The 23486-nt window shown below is 39.7% G+C and overlaps 2 protein-coding genes across 2 annotated transcripts in view; one reads left to right on the top strand and one right to left on the bottom strand.

The window, feature by feature from the left end:
• The window catches only part of LOC109936096 (signal-transducing adaptor protein 1-like), an 84260-nt gene extending 79807 nt beyond the window's left edge, over positions 1-4453 (bottom strand). Inside the window, exon 1 of the mRNA XM_048621065.1 lies at positions 4292-4453. Within this exon, the coding sequence (XP_048477022.1) occupies positions 4292-4295 (4 nt within the window). The 5' untranslated portion in view covers positions 4296-4453. The remainder of the gene's footprint in view (positions 1-4291) is intronic.
• psip1a (PC4 and SFRS1 interacting protein 1a) overlaps positions 4445-23486 on the top strand; it is a 56037-nt gene continuing 36995 nt past the window's right edge. Inside the window, exons 1-7 of the mRNA XM_020517055.2 lie at positions 4445-4881; positions 7625-7701; positions 8893-9031; positions 16689-16823; positions 19704-19775; positions 20800-20866; positions 23118-23196. Of these exons, the coding sequence (XP_020372644.1) occupies positions 4810-4881; positions 7625-7701; positions 8893-9031; positions 16689-16823; positions 19704-19775; positions 20800-20866; positions 23118-23196 (641 nt within the window). The 5' untranslated portion in view covers positions 4445-4809. The remainder of the gene's footprint in view (positions 4882-7624; positions 7702-8892; positions 9032-16688; positions 16824-19703; positions 19776-20799; positions 20867-23117; positions 23197-23486) is intronic.

Below are 23486 nucleotides of genomic sequence, written 5' to 3'. Positions count from 1 at the left end.
TGAGAAATGTCAACATGAGTTATGGCGGACTGCTGACCATGAATTGGGAAAAAAAACTGCCAAAAAATGGGAAATTTCAGCTCCAAGTTTCAAACTTCAAGAGCCCAATTGGGTTGATGCAAAATTCAATGAGAGTCAGCCGCAGGATTTAGGTCCAGACACCCAATGGGAGACAAATATCTGAATACCACTCACAAAACTCCTAGAAACCAAGTTTGGAAAAATTCCTGAAATCCCATCATTGATTATAGAACTAGGTGGTGAAGGATTAACATTTGGAGAGGTCACAAAGCTCAGGCAAAGCAGATTTTGAAACTAGGTTAAAATCAAGTGTTTGAATAAGAATATGTTCATGTTATCATCCCAGTTTTTGATTTGTTACTTCATGTCACACTTGTAATGAAACACATCGTAAACAAAGTGAGATATTGTTCGCCTTCCTTCCTTGTGGCATGAACGCAGCGATAAAATATGTTTTAAAAATTCTGTCATTTGATTGTCGTACTTTGGCTCTTCATGGACTGAAATAGTTTTAAAAAGGATACAACTCTTACTAATCAGCTAAACACACAGGCTAGCCAGGCTTTGTTAAACCAATGTGAAATAACCAACATCTTTTGAACTGAAATTACCATTTTCATCAAAAGGCACTAAAGCTAAACAGGCATGACGAAACCCTTTCTCCTATTTTGATTTACATATGCTTGATAAGTTCCAAATGTTGGAGATTAAAGACATCGTCTACAACTGGAAACATGTTTGGATTTTGGAATGCAAAAAGTGCTGTATTTCAGGAAGCTACGTTTGATAGAACAGGTGGGATGGATTTGTGACTGGGGCCAGCTGGGAAAAGGGATGTCTTAGCCTCCAAGAGGGAAACTGCCCAATGACAGAACTGATTAAAAAGAAAAATCAACATGCTGTGTAATTAAAGGACAACTGGAATATTTGTTTTGTTGATGACGACAAGCTAACAACTGTGGTTCCAAGTTAAAACCTACGCCTTAAATGAGCACTAATTACTGTAAACTGTATATTCCTTTCATCTTTTTACTTATGCATTGCACATTCCTTTTTCAACGTTTGTGTCTATATGTGTACGTTTGACATTGTATCTTCATTATTGTTCACTGGGTTAGCAGACAATAAGATTGCACTTTCTTTCATTTAAGAAAGTCTTGCAGTTGGCTCTATATTATTCACTACATCGTAATTGGCGAGAGATACAGCCTTGTGTGAAAAAGCATGTAAAATCTTTATTTTAGTCAACCAAGCAGATTGTAAAGAGAAATGCCAATTCACCCCTGCTCATCTGGTTGTTCCACTATTCATATACCGATAAAAGACTTTTCAACTCTCTTTTGTGTTAACTGTTAGTTTCTTTTTTTGTTGTGAAAATCTCAACACAGGAAAGCAATCTCTCTAAATTGAGTGAATGTTTGGCATTTGATTCTGATGAAAACTAAAACAGTTTGATCTTTATGAAACCCAACAGCTGCAAAATACAAAAAGAAAATTTCTATTGTTGGTTCTGACAGAGTGGAGTCAATTTTAGTGCTAATTGTTTGTGCATTTATGAAGAGAGTAAAGTATTTCCTCTCAGGAATCTTGGAGCAAGCTTTTCTCTGAGGAGGTGAGATTTGAAGGTAGGTTAATTTTGGACTTGCATGGAATTCTGTCCTGGTATCCTTATTATTTAACATTTACACCAGTGATCTGCCTGAAGTTCTGCAAGTTGACATATGCTGATGACATTGCATTGATCAGGAAAGAAAAAAGACAACAATCTCTCCATCAAGGAGATAGTAAGAAATGCAGATGCTGGAGTCAGAGACAACACAGTGTGAAGCTGGAGGAAAACAGCAGGCCAGGGAGCATCAACTTTTCTGCTCCTCTGATGCTGCCTGGCCTGCTGTGTTCCTCCAGCTCCACATTGTGTAATCTCTCCATCAACATCAGCAAAATGAAAGAGCTGGTCATTGACTTCAGGAAGCAGAGTGGAGGGCAAGTCCCTGTCTGCATCAATGGAGACAGTCAACAGCATCAAGGTCCTGGGAGCAATAATCACTACAATCTGTCTTCGTCCACCTACATTGATGCCATGGCCAAGAAAGCACTACAACGTCTTTACCTCCTCAGGAGGCTAAGGAAATTCAGCATGTCCACAAGGACTCTTACCAATTTTTTTTTGATGTACCATGGAAAGCATCCTATCTGGGCACATCACAGCATGGTCTTCCCAAGACTGCAAGAAATACAAAGAGTCCTGAACACAGCCCAATCCATCATGCAAACCAGCCTTCCAGCCATTGACTCTATATATACTTCCTGCTACCTTGGGAAACCAACCAACCTAATCAAAGACCCTTCCCACCCTGGTTATGTTCTCTTCCACCCTCTTCCATTGGACAGAAGTTACAGAAGTTTGAATACACGTACAAACAGATTCAAGAGGGAGTGTGGCTGAACAAAGCAGCCTGGGAGTGCAAGTTCATAGATCCTTGAAAGTGGAGTCGCAGGTAGACAGGTTGTAGAAATGTTGTGGCTGTACAGGACATTGGTTGAGCCACTTTTGGAATACTGCATGCAATTCAAGTCTCCCTGCTACAGGAAGGATGTTGTGAAACCTGAAAGAGTTCAGAAAAGATTTACAAGAATGTTGCCAGGGTTGGAGTGTTTGAGCATAGTGAGAGGTCTTTTCCCCAGGGTGGGGAAGTCCAAAACAAAGGGCGTAGGTTTAAGGTGAGAGGGGAAAGATTTAAAAGGGATCTTTTTCACGCAGAGGGTTGTGTGTGTATGGAATGAGCTGCCAGAGTAAGTGGTGGAGGCTGGTACAATTACAACATTTAAAAAGCATCTGGATGGTATATGAATAGGAAGGGTTTAGAGGGATATGGGCCAAATGCTGGCAAATGGGACTAGATTTATTTTGGATATCTGTTCAGCATGGATGAGTTGCACCAAAGGGTCTGTTTCCATGTTGTACAGCTCTATGACTCTATAGCAGCTTCTTCCCCATCGTTATCAAACTTTTGAATGGATCTCTCAAATGTTACTTTTGATCTTTCTCTCTGCATCTTATTTGCAGCTATATTCTGTATTCTACACTCTATTCCACTACCCTGCTGCACTTTGCATAGTATGATCTGCCTGTACAGCACACAAAACAACACTTCTCACTGTATCTCAATGTATGTGACAACAATAAATCAATCAAACAATCAAGAATTTGTCCATCACTAAGGAGACAGTGAATTAACAGAAGATAGAGACTTAATTCCATAGATGGTAACTTTCACCATTTTAACATCCCTTCTTAGTACCCTTTGAACAAACCAAATCCTGTAAGTCTCCCATTGTGGAACTAAGGTAAATCATTGCAAAATACCTATTTTGCAGTCATTGTACCCCATTGTACAGACACACCCTTTAATACCTTATGAAGAAACTAAAGAGTAGAGTCAACCTAATCCTAACTCAATGGACCAATCGTGGAAAGGTGGCATCCAAACCATCTGCACCTTACAAAGTACGACTCTCGGGATGCCTATTAAGTTTGCACTTTAAATCCATCAATATCAACTTGAAATCTACTATGAGATTTACGAAATGAAGCACTATTCGGCTCATGCAGAACAATTGGAAAGCAGTCACTGTTGAAATATAGGAAATGCAACAGGCAATCACCCCAAGCCTGACCTCACAAACTGCATACTGATACCGTCTATTGTTTTGATTGTTTTGGAATAAATATTGAGTAAACTACAGAGGAAAACTCCCACACACTTTTTATTGTCCAATACTGCCATGGGACTCTTTCTTTTCCAGAGAAGCTGGCAGTTTGATTTCTCCATACGACGACAACTCAAAACAATGCAGAATTGCATTGTATTTAGATTTAGTCATCCCTTCTAACAACTCAAGGGGTCGCAGGACAAAGCTGGTAAACGGTAACTGGGTTTAATATCAGTATTTTTTTCTTGAAATGTAGGGCGAAACAGATTTAGGAAAGAGCTTCTCTAATGAGTATTGAGCTTGGGGCAGAAACTTCATGAATGCAGTTTGAAAAGATATGGTGCTGCAGCGCTCAATCTTTCTGGCTGATTAACGGTATAGGCTAAATTGTCTTCCTAATCGGTAATTATCCCAAGAAATACACTGCACCTCATGGAGAAGTCCCAAAAGAAGAGCTACATTTTTTAAATGGCCATTGATGGGAATACCATGTCAGAAAGTGGGAGGGGCAGAAACATAAATGAATCGTCTTGCGAAGACCTTTTCAAGCACTTACTCATCCTTTTTATCTTCGAAACGTATGCACGTTAAACCCGCGTTTGATCTGGCATATCTTTCCTCAGAGAAACGCGCCGATTTGGAAAGCCGAAGTGAGAGACAGGGGGCCCCTCCAGCTTCTTCGCCGATGGTGCAGTCGCTCCGGGGACAGCGCGGGAGAGAGGGGGAGAGAGAAAGAGAGAGAGCGCGTGGACGAGCGCGCGTGCGCGCGGAGGTCCGCCGGCAGTTCGAACGCGCTCCGCAGCCAGCTGCAGGTTCCCAGGGGCGGGCAGGGCTGAGCACGCGCTCCGGAACCGCACGCGAGTAGAAGGTCCCCGGGAAGAGCACGCGCTTCATCAGCGCCGCCAGCGAGGAAAAAAAAAGCAAAGGCGGCAGCAGCAGCAACACCAACAACAATAACAAGAAGCGACCGAGGCCTTTCGCTGCACCCGTGCAGGTTGGCGGCGTGAACTCCCAATCCCTTTCCTTCTACACCCCCCCCCCGCCCCCCAACCACCAAACCATCCCGAAGAGGCCATGACTCGCGAGTATAAAGCCGGGGAGTTGATTTTCGCCAAGATGAAGGGTTACCCTCACTGGCCCGCCAGGGTGAGTGGTGCACGCATGCATGCGGGATGCAGACGAAATGCAAGTCCCGGGGCGGCCTGTGTGTTTGTCATTGTAGCATTGCAGTGTTCAAAACCAATTTTTTTTATTGCAAAAGAAATAAAAGCCGAATGGTCGGGTTTATAAACCAGTCTTTTGTATGAGCTGTCTGATGCATGGTCAAAAACAAACCTTTCCGGGATAAAAAAGGAGAACAAGTGACTATTTGGAGAGTTGAAGACTTTTTAAAGACTGTTTCACAGTGCATGTATCTTACTCAGCCCAGTACACGCTTGCAGAATGTCACGGTACGAGTGAGGAGGGAGGCGGGGTGCTAGAATACATGAAAATCTCGGTCGGCACGTGGAGTCCAGCAAACTTGCTGTACTACAGGTTTAAAAATTAAATGTTGAAATTGCTGTTTTCATTTGTTTAAACAGAGGCCACTCGTGTATCCCAAGAAATTTAGAAGCCACGCTGCAAAAGCAATAATAATTATTAATCTAATAAACCATTCTTTGTTTAACGTTCCTCTTGTATACTTCCTGTACGCTGTTACTTTAGAACATCGAGGTTACTGTATCCGTCTTTTGATTCATCTTTTCTTGCCCCAGTTGTATCAAAATAATCAAAGCTGTTTCTGTGAAATATGTTACATTTGTGGTACCACAGCTGGTGTGCAACATAGTCATACAGCACGGAAACAGACACTTCGGTCCAACCAGTTCATGCCGACCATAATCCCAAACTAAACTGGTCCCGTTTGCCTCCACTTGGCCCGTATCCCTCCAAACAGTCCTTATTCATGTTCTTATCCAATTACTTATTAAACATTGTGATTATCTGCATCCACTACTTCCTCTGGAAATTCATTCCACGCACCATGAGTAAGTGTATGTAAAAAAAATTGCCACTTTTTTTTAAATCTTTCTCCTCTTACCTTAAAAATATGTTCCTGGTCTTGAAATCCCCCACTCTAGGGAGAAGACACCTGCCATTCACCTTATCTATATCCCTCATGATTTTATAAATTTCTATAAAGTCATCCCTCAACTTCCTATGTTAGAGTGAAAAAGTCCCAGCCTCTCCTTGTAACTCAAACTCTCCATTCCTGCAACGTCCTAGTAAATCTTTTCTAAACCCTGTCCAGTTTAATAATATACTTCCTACCACAGGGCAACCAGAACTGGACACAGTAGTGTTGTTTTGATTCCACATAAAAATATTTGGCAGGTGGCATTACATACAAAAGTACTGGTAAATAATCCTAACGATGGATTGTACTGGACCAGGGAGCACAAATGTACTGCTGTGTAACAGTTTAGGAATTGAGGAACAAAGGGCGATCAAATATTATGGGTTCATTAAGTATTTTTTTTACAGTATTGATTGAAAAGATTAGCATGTACTCGGTGAATTCTCTTTCAGTGGGCAGATGTGAGAATTTTCAATTGCATTCCCTAATCCCCAAAATGATGACTTCTGTTCTGCTTTTCCAATAGTAACATTACTTCACCATGTACTATTTACTGTATAATCTTACTGGACCAAAGTATCCTGAATTAGGGCTTGCTGATCACTCTAGACTTTAGAAATTGTGTACTAACTTTACAGACTTAGTAATGTCCCAGAGACATGTTCTCCTGCAAAAAATACTCTAATTGCTCCTTGGTTTGTTCTGCACTGCCCCTGGATTTGCTGGGTTTAAAATGTATTTGAGAGTAATGATTCTGTTCTTGCCCATGAAGAACCATCAGTGCTGTCTAGCTGCACCAGCGTAACAATTGTTACATCAAGTTGAGCTACTGAGAATGCAAGAGTTTGTAATTCACTAGCAAGACGTCTGACTATATTATGTACCTTTTATTTCAGTTATTTTTATTTCTACTGCATGTTGGTAAGTTAAACTGAGACAGTTCAGTTATCTCATGATATGACCCTTAAAACCGGTAAACATAGGAAACTATCATTGTATAAGCTTGGATTTGCTTTGAATTATGACCCCAGGTGGAATGCAGCTACTACGCCCCACATTTTGATAATGCCTCCTAAACTTGAGGCATCCACCGTCTAAAAAGGTAAGGGCAGTGTTTGCGTGGTATATCATCATCTCCAAGTCACATCTTCTAAGCTTGGACATGCATTGCCATTCCTTCATGCACTAGGTGAAACACCTGGAACTCCCTACCTTTGTTACATCTACTATACCAGTTCAAGACTAAGGCCCAACAATATCTTCCTAATTGCAACTAAGAACTGACAATAAATGATGGCCTTGTTGGTTTGCCCATTTCCCGGAAAAAAGTCTCTTGTTTTACTCATTTTGGACTTTGACCTTACAACAAAAATGAAATACTTCTCTCTGGCTCCAATTGATGTGTAGCAATTTTGAAGATAGCCTTCTGTTCTGTTTTGATGTGTTAACAGTTATAGTAGTTTCTTTGTGCCATTAAAATCTTTATTTCTTGGAGATTAATAACGTTGAGTTCAGGAGCTTTTGAGTATTGATATGCGGGGGAGCTTATTCCATAAATGTCCAATTGGAATTGGCACTGAAAAACTCATGATCGGTTCAGAAATATCTGATCTGTATACTCTTGAATAGATATTTTGTTTCTTTTCCTTTAAGTGCTCGTGGATAAAGCACTTTTTGAGTTGCATCAAACTTTCAAGTAACAGTTTGTGATAAAATAATGTGAAGTAACAGGGATATGATGTTTAAGGAAAATGCCTTTTGTTTCTTCAGATTGATGATTTTGCTGATGGAGCAGTAAAGTCTTCAACAAATAAATATCCCATTTTCTTCTTTGGAACTCATGAGACGTAAGTAGTGACTTTTGAAATTCTTTATAGAAATGGTTTTGAAATTTTTACTGTCAGGGCAGAATTCACAGCAACATATGGACTTAAGAGGGAAATGAATCACATTGTATCCCACATGGATGTATCTTTATTGTTAGGCTTGGTGTTTTCCATAAAACCAAATGCTTCATGTCAACCTTTGCTCAATTAACAGCATTATGATAACACGAGATTTAAGTACATAATTGAGGATGGTACTTCACCTGTTTGTGCTGTCTCTCAGTTGAGACATCAAACTGAAGTTCTCTCTGACCCTTCGTGCGAACTTGCTGATATTAAGAAAGATGCTAGTATAAATGTAGGTTCTTTTTAAACCAGTTTAAAAACCAGGCGGGAAAACACACCGACGCTTCATCAGAGGCTGCACTGAGGTTGTTACCAAGCACGGTAACAAAACGTCTGCAGAACAACAAACCAGCTTGGCGAGCCAACCAACCTCAACACCCACAACCTGAGCTACAGATCTACTCCAAAATCTTTAGTTAATGAGATTTTTCTGCTAATGGTCATATTGGCAGTTGTTGTAACATTTAATAAAAGTTAGCCAAGACGGTTGTGAGGAACATTTGTACTGCAATTCCAAATAAGCTGGTAAAGAAAGAAAGATTTAAAACATTAATATAGTGCTTTTCAGACATCACAATTTCTATACAGCTAATGAAGTACTGTTAAGCTGTGTTACTGTCAGGAAACTGGCTCGACTAATGTAAGAATGATCAGGACGGTTAATGGTTAAAGTGGTAGAAACCCCATGGTATTCGTTGAATAGCAGTGCTGGATCTTTCATGCTCACCTGAGGGGGCCACATGACCTTGAATTAATGCATTATCCAAAAGAGGAAGCAATTTCAGTCAAGTCTGGAGCTTGAACCCACAACTTTCTGATCCTGAAGTGAGAATGCTACTGCTGAGCCACTGGTGACTCCTAACTATCTTTTATAACAAGAATAGTCATAGGATGTGTATGTGGGAATGTACTAGTTGCCTACAGTTTATGAATTTCATGTTGTGCAGCTTTATATCAGTATAAAGGTAGTTTTGCAGTTACAGAACTGTGGCTCAGTGCTTGAACCATGGGTACTTGTAGGAAGATGTATCTCTGACCTACAGATTGTTGAAACTAAGTATACTTAACTTTTCAAAACCTTTTCAGTGCCTATTTGGGTCCACGAGACATTTATCCATATGAAGAAAACAAGGAAAAGTATGGGAAGCCCAACAAGAGAAAAGGTTTCAACGAGGGACTGTGGGAAGTTGAAAATAACCCAACGGTTAAATTTCTTGGACAACAAGTGAGTTTTAGCAATTGTTATAAAAGCAAGTAATAGATATGCCATTTGAGTTGCAGTATCAGAAAATTCAGAATGATTGGTCAACCCAGTCTGTCAAAGGAACGAGGAGCTGACCTGATGTTCTCCCCACTGACCTTTTGCCCTCACACTTAACAAAAATCCATCTGCCTCTGCCTTAAGAATAGTCAAAGACTCTGGTTCCAGCCTTTTCTTAGGAAGAGAGTTCCAAAGACTTGGGACTCTTTGAGAGGGGAAAAAAAACTTGTCTCATCTGTTTTCAATGGACATCCCGTCTTCGAAGCAGCCCCCACCACCACCTATCCCACCTCCGGATCTTTGCATAAGAGTAAACATCCTCTCCACATCTGCGATGTCAAGACCCCTGAGGATCTTGCGCTTCAGTCAAGCTCCTCCCTTTCTAAACTCCAGCAGGCACTACTCTGTCCGGCTGGTTCTCATAAGATGCCCTGCCAATTCCAGATACTAGTCTAGCAAATGTTCTCTGAACTGCTTCCTTTGCATTTACATTCTTCCGTTAATAAGGGGATCAGTTCTGTACACTACTTCACATGTGGTCTCTCACCAATGCCCTCTATTATTGAAGCATGGTCTTCTTATCTTTGTACTCGCTTCCCCTTGTAGTAATTGATAACATTCTATTTGCTTTCCTAATTACTTGCTGTAGCTGCGTATAGCCTTTTGTAATTCATGCAGTAAGACATGCAGGTCCTTTTACATCTCAACTCTGCAATCTCTCCCCATTTAGGTAAGTTTTTTATTCTTCCTGCCAAAATAGACAAGCTCGCCTTTTCCTATATTATGCACGACTTACAAGATAATTTTGCACACACAAAAATCTACTTTTTTTTTGTAGCCTCCTTATTCTCCTACGTATCTTTATGTCATCAGCAAATTTGGCAACTATACCTTTGGAGCCTTCATCAAAGTCATTTGTATAAGTAATAAACAGCTGAGGTCCCAGCACTGATCCTTGTGGCATACCACTTGTTACATCTTGCCAGCCTGAAAAAGACTAATTTACGTTGACTGTTTGCTTCATGTTTGCCAGCGAATCTTCTGTCTGTGCCAGTATGCCAGCCTTACTCTCTGACCTTTTATTTTTTGCAATAAATTTGGATGAGGCAATTTGTTAAGTGCCTTTTGGAAACTTAAGTACAGTACGTCCACCCTGTTCCCCATTATTCACAACAGTTAACTTCCTTAAAGAGCTCCAGTAGATTGGTTAAACATTTCATAAAACCATATTGACTTTGTCAAATTGTCTGAAATTGTGTAAGTGCCAGACCATGTAGTAGCAAAAGTATGCTATTCAGCCCCATTGAGTCTGCTCACAATTCAGTGAGAGCAATGACTGATTAGATAATCCTAAACTCCACTTTCCTGCCTTCCCCAAAACTCTTGTTTCCCTTACTAATTAAAATTGTTACCTCAGCCTTCAATAGTTTTAATGACCCAGCCTCCACAGCTTCTGAAGTAAAGAATTTCACAGATTCACTGCCCGTTGAGAGAACGAATTACTCCTCGTCTCTCTCTTAACTGGGTGACTTTTTCCTCTGAGATTATGTGCTCTGTTCTAGACTGTCCCACAAGGGGAAACAACCTCTCTGCCTATGTCAAGACCCCAAAGAACGTTGTATGTTTCTGTAAGGTCGCCTCTTGTTCTTCTAAACTCCACTGAATGTAGACTCAAACGCCAGTGAATACAGGCCAATCTTCTCATAAGACAATCCCTCATACCTGGGATCAACCCAGTAAACCACCTCTGGACTGCTTCCAATGCCAGTCTAGCTTTGCTTAGGGACCAAAACTGTTCACTATTCCAGGTGTGATCTAACTAGTGTTTTGTATCGTTTTACCACGACTTTATTTCAAAGGAAATGGAGTATAAAGATAATAAAGGCTAATATTCCGTTTGCCTTCTTTATTACCTGCTGAACTGGAATACTACCTTTGTGTGATTAATGCATGAGGACTCCCAAATATCTCAGACTGCAGAATGCTGAAGCATATTCACCATTTAAATAATGTTCAACTCCTCTATTGCTTCTGCTAAAGTGCATAGCCTCACATTTTCTCACATTATATTTCATGTGTCAAGTTTTTGTTCACTTGCTTAGTCTTTCTACATCCCTCTGAAGTCTTCCCATCCTATAACTTCTAATATTTTCCCTATGAGATAAATTAAATTAACTGGTCTGTAGTGTCCTGCTTTGTGCACACCTTACATTTTGAATAAACTTGTTAGCTTCACTATCTTCTGATCTAATGGCAGCTTCCCTGAATCTAGGGAGTTTTGGATAACTAAAACTCATGGCATCAACTACCTCACTTGCTATGTTTTTTAAGACCCTAGGATGAAATTCAACAATACTTGTCAGCCTGCAGCGCAAACATTTTATTCAGAATCAATTCTCTGGTGGCAAGAATTTTCCTGAGCTCCTCCCTCCCATTTCCAAATTTACTGCTATTTCTAGGATGTTATTTGTATCCTGTACAGTGAAACCTAATGCAAAATAACTGTTCTATTCTTCTGCTAGTCTCTTATTTCCCGTCACGAATTCTCCAAACTCACTTTTTATGATTAGTACTCACTTTATAAATAATTTAAAAAGAGATATAGAAACGCTCACTATCTGTTTTTCTATTTCTAACTAGCTTTGTCGTACTTTTTTTTCTTCCTTATTAATCTTTGTCATTCCTTGCTGATTTTATTATTGTCAAATCTTTTTGTTTGCCATGCATCTTTGTGCAATTACAGCAAATTTTGTTTTGTTTTGACTGGCACCTTTCGAACCAGCACTCTCTAAACTGGCAAATATTATACATATCAAGTACTGTATTTAAATGGATAGTGCAGTTCAGTTTCTGGCCAATGATAACACCTAGGATGTTGCAAAGTATTATTCTGTCTAATTATTATAACTTTTTAATTTCTTTATCTCAATGTAAATAAACTTGTTCAATTGACTGGCCACACAAAATATCAACAGTTAATTCAGTTTCGAGTCAGTTTCCCCTCAAATACTGTGATCTGCCACAATGTCCGAGTGGTCAGTTAAGGGTGCGAGTGAGAAGGTCTCCACTAGTGAATTTTATTTCAGGCAAAAATTGCATTATTATTTGTGATTTATGCTGTAAATAAAGTAAAACCTGCATTACATTTCTATTATTGAGTGTGTATTTTTACATTGATTATGTGGACTTCTTGATTATTTGATCAACTGGCACACTCTTGGTCCCCTGGTTAATAAATAAGTTTGCTGTATGTACTTTTTCTTTAAGTTTGATACTATTTTAACTTTCTTGGTTGACCATGGAATGTGGGTTTTTCCCTTAGAATTTTTCTTCAGCTTTGGAATGCATCTGTTCTGCGTATTCTGAATTATTCCTTTAAATATTTGCTGTTGCATTTTTTTTTAAACCTCTTCCTTAATCTAATTTGCCAGTTCACTTCAGCCAACTTTGCTTTCAGGTCAGGAGTGGGGATGTTCATCAATGATTATGCATTGCTCAGTACCACATGTGATTCATCAGATACTGAAGCAGCCCATGTCCAAATGCTGAAAGACCTGGACAATATCCAGGTTTGGGAAGAAAATGGCATGTAATGTTCGCACCGTGTAAATGCCAGGCAATGGCCATCTCCAACAAGACAGAATCTAACCATTTTCCCTTGACATACAATGGCATTGCATTATTGAAACTACCACTATCAATATCTAGAGGTTACCGTTGACCGGAAACTGGACTGGACCAGATATTTAAATACAGTGGCCGCAAGAGCCTGTTAAAGGTTAGGAATCCTGCAGTCGGTCATCCCCAAAGCTGGTCTGTCATCTACAAGGCGCAGGACGGGAGTGTAATGGAATGTTCCCTGCTTGTTTGGATGAGTGCAGCACCAACAACTGAAGAAGCTTGACACCATCCAGGACAAAGTAGCCTGCTTGATTGGCACCACATCCCAATGTTCAGTCGTAGCAGTGTACACCATCTATAAGATGCAGTGCAAAAATTCACCAAATGTAGGTGGTTTGTGTTCCCAGGTATGTTCTCTTCTGAGCCACTCACCATTCTGACTTGGAAATGTATCACTGTTCCTTCAGTGTTGTCAGGTCAAAATCCTGGAATTCCCCTTATAATGGCTTAATAGGTCTACAGTACCTACATGTACTGCACAAGTCAAGAAGGCAGCCCCCTGTCATCACCTCATGGACAACTAGGGATGGGCAATAACTGCTGGACCAGCCAACAGTGCCCACATCAAGTGAATTGGGTTCTCTTTTATGTTGGCTGCCAGGCTGTTGCCATACTCTTGCCTTTTTTTTCCTGCTGTTTTCTTTTTTCACCTTCTGTATTCGGCTTGTATTATTGTGGTCCTTACTTATTATCAAACAACTGATATCTTTATCTTACATCTTTTCTTCCTACTTCATCTTATTTCCATTCTCTCATCATCTAAGGACCTTTCTGTCCTGGCTTCGCACCTTGTGAGAATGGACCTAACTGTGTCCATGGCAACCTGTTTTTCCATCACAATTTCTTTTCCCCTCTGACAGTCTTTGATTTCAGTTTATTCAGATCAGATCCATTCACAGTCCACTGAAATTGGCTTGCCTCTAAGTAAGTATTTTAACTCTGGATTGCTCATTCTTCTTTTCTATTGTCAACATGCATACCAGATCCAAAATGACTACATCCTCTTTCAGCCTGAAAAGTACTAGACAAGAAAATTTTTCAGTATGGTCTTCAGAACTCTTCTACCTCTGTGTTTTACCTTATTTATTCTCATACAGACTGGAATAGTTTAATCCCCATTATCTCTCTCTATAAGTACCACTCTATAAATTTCCTCTTTTTCTTTCCCACTACTTTGGCCTATCAAATACACCCAGTACTATAAAGATATCTCTGTTGTTTCTTATGTCTAACCAAATAAGTTTATCAGTAATCTGTCAAGGACATTTGTCTCCTGAACTAAAATATTTTTCTTCATACTGCCACATCTCTTCCTCCTCTTCTTGGACATGTTATGTCCATAAAATGGGTGGGGAGCATGGTGGCACAGTGGTGAACACTGCAGCCTCACAGCACCAGGGATCCAGGTTCAGTTTCAGCCTTGGGCGACTGTGTGGAGTTTGCATGTTCTCCCTGTGTCTGCTGGGTGCTCCAGTTACACAGTCCAAAGATTTGGAGATTAGGTGGATTGACCATGCTAAAATTGACCTGTAGCATCCAGGAGCATGTAGGCTAGGGGATCAGCCATGGTTAATGCAGTTACAAGGTTAGGAAGGATGAGTACGTCTGGGTGGGATGCTGTTCGGAGGTCGGTGCAGAGTTGATGGGCCGAATGGCCTCTAAGTCTGCACCAACCTCTGAACAGCATCTGTAAGGATTCTGTGGAATTCTATGAAAATGTTTACCCCACAGAGGAAGCTTTAGGTGGATTGTCTGCATCAGATCTCTGCAAGAGCAGTTCACCTAGTGGCAGTTTGCTTAGCTTTCCTGATATTTCTGCAGTTTCTTTTATTTTCAGATATTGTCCCGTTACCTCTTGAAGTCCTTGATTGAAACTGACTCTACCACCCTCTCAAGCATTGCATTCTAGATCCTAACCACTCAACTGTATAAGAACATTTTTCCTTACGCCATTGTTGCTTCCTTTCTTAAATCTGTGCCCTCTGGTTTTTGATTCTCCTCTGGTGGGATTAGTTTCTCCCTTTCTAATTGTCCAGAGCTCTCAAAATTTTGGACGTTTCTGTCAGATCTCCTTTTCCAAGCAAATCAGCTCCACGTAGTTGAAGTTTCTGTTGCTTGAAACATTCTTCTAAATCTTTTGTAGCTAACTCTGTAATGCCTTTGTATCCTTCCTAAAGTGCAGAGACCAAAACCAAATGCAGTATTCCAGTTGAGGCTGAACCAGTGTTCAGGTTCCTCGCAATTGTGTTGCATTCTTTTCTCTATGCCCCATTTCATTAAGCCCTGGACCTTGCGTACTTTATGAAATAACCCACCTTAGTACCTTCACCCCTCATTCACCCCTTTGCTCCTTTAGCTCCTTTAGAATTGTACGCTTTATTATATATTGCTTCTTCTCATTTTTGTTTTGCTCATCTGCAAATTTAAAAGTTGTGCCTTATACCCCAAGTTACGCTATTAATGTATATCAAGAAAAGCAGGTGTACTACCTTTGAACCCTGGGAAAATCCTTCCTATAGTCCAACAAAGCAACCATTCTAAAGTTTTTGAGAAGACTTGTAGCCCGGGTTGTGGATGGGGTTGTTGATTTGTTTGCCGAGCTGGTTGGTTGAATTTCAGACATTTCATCACCATACTAGGTAACATCATCAGTGTGCCTTTTATGAAGCGTTGTTGGTCTGTCCCGCTTGTTATTCACGTGGTCTGGTTCCATGTGATTGGCCTCATTTCCAGTTCTGCTTTGTAGTGGTTGGTATATTGGGTCTATTCCCACATGTTTGTTGATGGAGTTCCGGGTTGACTACCAGCGTCTCAGACCAACAACGCTTTATCAGAGGTGCACTGACGATGTTACCTAGTATGGTGACGAAAAGTCTGCAAATCGACCTCCCAGCTCAGCAAACAAATCAACAATCCCGCTGACCATTCTCTCTCTCGACCAATTTCATAACCTTACTGCTTTCCCATTTTATTTCATGGGCTGTTAACTTTGTTGATGAGCCTCTTATTGAAAGCATTTTGGAGGTCTGTATAATCTATGTGAACTGTACATCCAGGAACATTTACTAATCAGACTTGCCCTTTCTTGAAACAGGTCTTCATTATCATTATAACATCATTTCCACTTGCCTATTTGTAACTGCCAACCTTATTTGCTGTGTTTGTGCATTTGTGTACATGCAATGCAAGCCTGAATTAGATCTTATTATATTCCCTTAATTTCTTTCTCTTCCCTTCCATAATACTTTACAACTATGCTAAATTGTAGTTAAGAATTAATGAACCATTGATCCTGACTTCCGTACTGGAGTAATTTAAATTACTGTCTTGAAAATTAAATGCAAAGGCAGCAGCAGGTGTGATAGAATAGAATTAATTTATTCTCTGTTGAGTAATACCTGACTTCAAAGCCTACATTACCTTGAATTGCGGAAGTTATTTAAGTACATATAATGGATACATTCTGAGCAATAATCTAGTATTTTTGTGCATTAAGCCTGGGTAAATGTATTTACCTGTAATGTGACTAATTTTTATACATTTTAATGTAATTTATCCCTTCACCATATTCTTGTTCTTTTAAGCATGCTTCCTCTTGTAAAATGCCAGCAACTGTCTAGCACTTTCTCCCAAATGGCTAATCTTAATGTGAGCTTGGACAAGGTAGCTTGCTGGTTTATCTCCCCCACCCACCGTGCCACCCTCCCCCCGCCAAAAAAGTGCTGTTTTTCTTTGTTAACACAGCACATTGAAATTAAAACTTTACATTGGTCTTCATCTTTGTGGCTGACTGTTCATTGAGAGGGGTCCAACATTGGTACACAATTCAGCAGCATCTGTCAATGCCTACTAGTAAGTAACATTCAATGGAATGAGGTAGGTGGTGATTGAAACTGTTCTGCAATGTGCATTAACCATTTACAATATTTGGATATTATAGGGTTCTAATAAACGAGCTCGCAAGTTGTCAACTGATAAAGATGCTGAAGAGGGGAAGGAAACGGGTGTATCAAATCTGGGTAAAGAGGAGTCTGATGCTGCAAGTTCACCAGAGTTTGACAAGCATAGTGATGATGTAAGTAATGTATAATCTTCGCATGATCATTGTGTGCGACAGCCTTACTTACTAATGTGAATGAAAGAAACCAATAAATGTTTAGGTTTCTGTTTTTGCTACCTTTCACCTGGTTAACGCATACTCTCAGCTGTATTTCTATACATGCATCACAGATCTAGCCCATTGTAATTGTCAATGTTTTCACTTCTAATATCCATCAGAATGCTTTGGTTTATATAATGCTTTTAATATAATTAAACATTCCAAGGTCTTTCAAGGAGTATAATCAGACAAAAAATTGACCCCAAGCCAAATAAGATTTTCAGAAGTAGGAAGTGTCAATAGGAAAAAATCATGGAAGCATATTCATTGCATGACCAATATAACTTAGTACTTTGAAAGGACAGAGAAAACATAGTACCATAGGATAATACAGCACAGAGGACTTGATACTGCCTTCTTGTAGATCTGCAAATATTTCGCCTTGAACAATTTATTCAATTTAACCTTGAACATTACTATTGAATCTGTCTTAACCACCTTTGCGGTTCTTACAGACCTCTCAAGTCACTTATTGCTGATAACTGTAAATCTGTGCCCTGTAGTTACTTACCTTTTGTACTACTTTAAACAATTTATTTACTCTTTGCAAAGTCTCAGTTAAATTTTTCCTCCATTTCTGGCTTCAGAGAGCAACCCCAGGTTTAGTTTCACCCTGTAACTGAAGTTACGAATCTTCAATAATATTCTGGTAAACTTCTCCAATGTCTCAATAAATTCTTAACACTTTCCTATTCTGTGCTATCCAGAATTAGATAGAGTACACCAGCTGGGACCCAACCTATCGTCTTTGGAGATTTTGCATAATTTATTTGCTTTTGTCATTTTAAATCGATATATTATAAAGTGAAGAATCCTACTGATTTCTTTCTAATAGCTTTCTCAACTTGTCCTCCCATAGCCAAACGTTTTGGGTGACTAATACTTGCAGATAGATGTTCCTGCATGATCCTCAGAATCATAGTATTTTCTTAATGTTGCCTCACTCATTTTTTTCTACCAAAATTGGATAATTTAGAAAAAAAATTCATAAATATTTGCATTTGTTATATTTTCAAAAATCTTGCATAGTGTCAATTACTTGAGATGCAGTGATTGTTGAGACAAAAATGCAGTTGTTAACTGTGATCTCACCAGGCTATAGAACGTATGGTGATGTCTTTTTATATATAGATGTGTGTCAGATTTTTTTTTAGAAAAACATTTGCTAGCTTGTTGAATTCCTCTAATTCTGCTTCTGTGAGAGTACATGTTCCCCACATGTCAACACATGTATAGAAGCCAATATTACTTAATGACTTAAATACCTAATAAATAAGTTAGTGAGAGTGAAAAGGTAACCTTTGAAAAGCAAAAATCATCCTAGAGAAAACCTCAAGAGGAACCTGTTGTATACAGGTCTGAATAAGTTAATGCTTGATTGAGTGCAATAAGCTTCACCCACTGTCATGATGGCTTGAAGAGTTGGTGGTCAAGTAAAGTAGAATCTCCTCTCAGATGGACCCAAGACTAGATTTTCCAATAATCTTTGTAGTAATGTAGCTCATATTATGATACGTAGTGGCAGAAATGCAATAAACCAAATCTTGTTTACTCTCAAAGATTCCTCTTGTTAGACTAGAAATTAGCTACACTCTCACAATCTAGATCTTGCAAGGCCCAAAGTACTTTAGAAGACATGAATGGCAGCATACACATGAATCCTCAGTGGAGGAATCACTTTGCTGCCTGCTTGACACTATTATTGTATCAAATTGCATCTGCCGTTTTTGTTTTCGTTTCCTTAGATTATGTCCTCAGGTTTGTTGGTATCCTTATTCTTTACCATGTTCTTATTCCTCTACCAAATTAGTTCTGGCAAGTTGTACTTTTATCCAGATTTCATTTGATAGTCTTCTGTGGTTATTTTTCATTGCTGTGTGACAGTATTCACTTCAAAGGCTGATAAGATTGTGAGCAAAAACAAAGTTGCTGGAAAAGCTGAGCAGGTCTGGCAGCATCTGTGAAGGAAAAAACAGAGTTAACATTTCGGGTCCGGTGACCCTTCCTCAGAACTGATGGTGGCTGGGAAAACGTCAGTTTACATGCAAAAAAAAAAGGGGACGGGGATGGGGATGGGGATAGGGTAGGGAGTAAACGATAGAATAGAGCCTAAAGAGAGAGAAGAGCAGTTGGGCAGACAGAGTGATAAACAGTAGGTGGTGTGTAATGGCAGGCTATGTGGTAACAAGGCCTGGTGTGTGGGGTAGGGGACTGGGACATGGAACAGTTTAGGCCCTAAAATGAGTCATGATAAGATTGTAGCCCCCCTGTAAGTAGGCTAATGTGTCAGTCTTCTCCTTTGATTTCTTTGTGCAGCTCCAAAATGAAGCTGTATCCACGCAGTGAGGTCTGTAGAGTGCAATGTTGGGATTTGTAGTTGCATCCTGTTGTTGTTACTAAGTGACCTTGCGCGTTGTTTTGCTGCTTGATATCTCTCTGCGCCATTTAAGATAGAATGAAAAACCTTTCGCCCATTCCTAAAAGTGCATTTCCCAATGCATTCTCACCACAAACCTGTTGCTTTCTAATATTGCATTTGAGCTAGGACAATCCTTGCTGGGGTTCTTTTAATTTGTACTGAGGAGATTCTAGAATCCAGGGTGGCTTCTGTAACACCCCTACAAGTGAACCATGATCATTTGCATGAAGTAATTACCTTATTTTGCCCTGGATGCCTTGGTTTAGGTTTGTTTATACACTCAAGAAAATGCACCTGAATCTCGAGTCATTTTTTATTTGCTACACAAGAAACTTTGTCTTTCAGTCCATTTCGATGTTTTAATTTATTTTAAACAGGAAACTTCTACAAAGAAAGCTGCGGTAATGGAACCTCCAAAGAAAGGTGCCAAGAGAGGACGAAAGAGAAAGGTGCAGTTCATTGTATTGGTTTGTAGGAAAGGAATTTCCCAGTTCTGTTTTGTCTAGATGTTTCAAGAATGAACACTGTAATTGCTTCTGGCATTGGGATTTGCAGCTAAATCTAGGGTGGTGAGTTGAAATTTTTATGCACATGCGTTACATATATTTCTTCAAATGTTTAAATGTAGAATTAAATGTAGAATTAAATGTTACATGCTGAACTGATTGATTGCCCTTGTTCTGGTGTCCATTTACATTAGACTGAATCATTACAGGACTGAGCATGTTGCCTGCCATCAGATAGGTTTAATTTGTCCCTACCAGTCTAGGGCACACAAGAACTGAAGGTCCAAGACAGTCAGTCATTCATTCATCAGTTACCTGCTTATCACTAGATGGGGTGGAAGGACTTGTGTAAATTTTTAAAAAAATTCTTATTAGGTGTCTGGCCTCTGCAGTTGAGTTCTGGAAGACAAAAACTGTGGTGTTTTATTTCATCCTTATTGTCTGTGGATCATTCTGATTGTCCTTGACCACATTGCAAATCTGTTGCATCAGAAGTCATTTGTGTGAAATGACAGTCCGTATCAGGCATGCACTGAAAGATTATTTTTCTGTACTTAGTTGGCCAGCATAGTGGCTCAGTGGTTAGCAATGGTGCCTCAGTACTAGGGATCCAGATTTGATCCCAGCCTTGGGTGACTGTGTGGCGTTTGCACATTTTCCCTGTGTTTCCCTGAGATTTTCTCCCACAGTCCAAAGATATGCAGTTTAGATCATGCTAAATTGCCCTGTATTGTCCAGGGATGTGCAGACTAGGCGAGTTAGCCACAGTAAATGTGAGATTGCAGGGATCGACTCCCTTTGGAGGGTCAGTGCAGACTCGATGAGCTGAATGGGATTCTATGATTCTATAGTGCATGTACATTATAAAAAAAACTTAAATTACAGTTCTATCACACATTGTGTTCACAGGTTTATTTAAGACTGAGTTCACTTTGATCTGAAATGTATAAATCTTTTTTACATTTAGATTGAACAAGTAGATGTCGGTTCAGAGTCTGAAGCCGAAAAGCAGAGCGCCAAGCGGAAGAAACAAGGTGGGTAATCTCTTTCCAAACCTTCAATAAAACTGGATTGAGTACAGGTAGAATTGGCTGAATGTTGACAAAGTGTATTAAAGTTCAACATCAAGGCAGAATGTCATTGACAAATTCAGAACAATGGAGAGATCTTAAGTTAAAGCAAAACTTTTTGGAAATGTTCAGGTCTCATCAACTGAGGGGAGAGAAACACAGTTAGCATTTCAGGTCTGTGACCTTCTTGTAGGGCTGAAAGTCATTACAGATGTAATTTCTAAGTAAGTGTAGGTGTGATGAAAGTAGGATTGGGAGAGGAAAGGACAGGTTGGTTTCTTTGGTGGATTTAATGTACAGAATCATTGCAAGTAATTGATGTCTGTTGGGGGTGGGGTGGGGGGGTGGGGGCAGGAAAAAAAACAGAAAAAATAGGCGCAGTGGTGTCTGGATGGCTGTAAAAATCCCTAACTCTGCAGTATTTGGATTTCATTGGGATAGTGCAGGTGGCTGAGAACAGAGTACTGAGTGAGACAGAGATTTAGAACAGTGAGCGACCAGAAGCTCAGGGCCACACTGGTGGACTGAACAGAGGCATTCAACATAATAATGATCCAATTTGCATTTGGATCCTCAATATAGAGAGGACTGCTGCATAAGCAGCAAATACATTTTAATTCTACTTCTTTCAATATTGTATCACCTGGAAAAGGTGTTGGCACCCCAGATGGTGGGACAGGAGGTAAAGGGACAGATATTGGATCATACTGTTTGGGAAGCACTGAGTTGATGGGGGTGAAGCAAGTGGAACAGGGTGTTGTTGTTGAATTTGGAGGCTGGTTGCTGTGAAAGGTGAGACAAAGGAGTACTGTATTATTGAGAGAGAATAGGTGAGATTGGAAATGTAGGAAGTAGGACATGTGGCTGAGTTTGTTGGCTGAAGTAGGAAGGCAGGTGTAACTGAAACATTGGTGTGAGAGGGTGGTATTGACAGAGTAGATGCGACATGATGGAAACCCTGGAAATATGAAATAGTCACACTCCCTTCTACCCTCCTGTGAGATGTTTGGTGGACAGCCAATTCCCAGAAATGAAGGTGGTAAAATTAAGGGAGGAAGTCGAAGTATACACAATGTAATGGTGGATAATTTATAATATTTTTCACTCCAAGATGAGAGGAGGTGATGATATCAGTGTATGTCATCAAAGTATGAGAAGATGACACAGAAATGGGAACTCAATAATGCTGGAGCAAGAAATTTTCCAGTAACTCCATGAAAAGACAGGCATGGCCTGGATCTACTTGGGTTCCTGTAATGGTATATTTTTAATTTGCAAGAACTAAGAGAAATCCAAGAAAACTTTGTTAAATGAGGCAGAATGATGGTTCATTTAGTCCCATTGACCACTACCCTCCCCTCCCTGGCTGAATAAACGTTTCTTTTTCATCTGACAAAGTGTGAAATTAAAAGAGAAAGGTATTATTCTCATCATCAATAAACCTGCTATTTTATAAGGTATGAAGTATTTCATAAAGTGGAGACTATTTTCCCCCGAGATTGAAGCTGTGCCCATATACTGGAGATTGACTTGAGGGATTTACATCAAACTCCAGTCTTTTTTTTCCCATTGGATATTGCTGGACCTAAACTGAAAAAGTGGAAAGCATGGGTGTGAAAAGTTGGTCACGGGTCAGTTTGTGTTGAGCTCTGGAAGTGGTGATCCATGTTTGCATTTCTTAAAATAATGGGCAAGTTTAGAATGTGAAAACAATGATTATGGCCAGGTATGCTCAATATTGGCTGAGAGAAACGTGGTGTAGATGAAATAGAAGCGGTCTGATAGGTTTGTATCATTCACTGTAGATAAACCATTCTGAAGTACCTTGTATAATTTTCAACTTGTATATTTATTTTAGTGTTAAAGCATTTTAAAATTTTGAATTGGCAGAAGAGAAATGCAAATGTTTAGTTAGCCTGAAATTTAAGACTACATCATCATTTGGTCCTTTTCCCAATCATGAGATCTGTCTGATACGTTTAACTTGGCTTTGAACTAAAATGTCACTTACTTTATTCTGGTGTTGGTCAGTAAGTCGACTTTTCAAAAGAAAATTTGTGCTTTTTTTTCGTAATTTTTCTGTACACTTGCACGTACAAGTTGCAGCTCGTTTTACATGCATGTGGTTGTTTTTGCAAATATGAATGGTATATTTTTGAAGTATTTTCTGTGGCATTGTTTCTTTATGCATCTCTCTGTATTTTTCTGCTTACAGATGTTGAGGTGAAGACTCCAAAACCCAGAGGAAGGCGACCCAAAGTCATGGTGATGGCTGCACGCTCAGGCGATGAAAGGTTAGTGTGTGGTTAATCCACACAACATTCACTGTTTAAGACTTTCAGGGTTAGTGAGCCTTAACATTTCACTGTTTGAATCATTGTGTGATCTGAATCTAATAGCTGTCTCAAGAGTAGGAAGTACTTAATGAAAAGTAGACCGCTAGAAAGCTCAGAGGAACAGAGGGATCTTGGAGTGCTTGTCCACAGATCCCTGAAGGTAGCAGCTTGTATTAATTAGTTGGTTAAGAAGGAATATCAGTCAGAGTATAGATTATCAGAGCACCAAAGTTGATGTTGGAATTATA

Source organism: Rhincodon typus, chromosome 3 (genome assembly GCF_021869965.1).
Source record: "Rhincodon typus isolate 14 chromosome 3, sRhiTyp1.1, whole genome shotgun sequence".
NCBI classification, from domain to species: domain Eukaryota; kingdom Metazoa; phylum Chordata; class Chondrichthyes; order Orectolobiformes; family Rhincodontidae; genus Rhincodon; species Rhincodon typus.
Note: the sequence above shows the minus strand (reverse complement) of the source record. Positions and strands in the feature narration are given on the sequence as shown.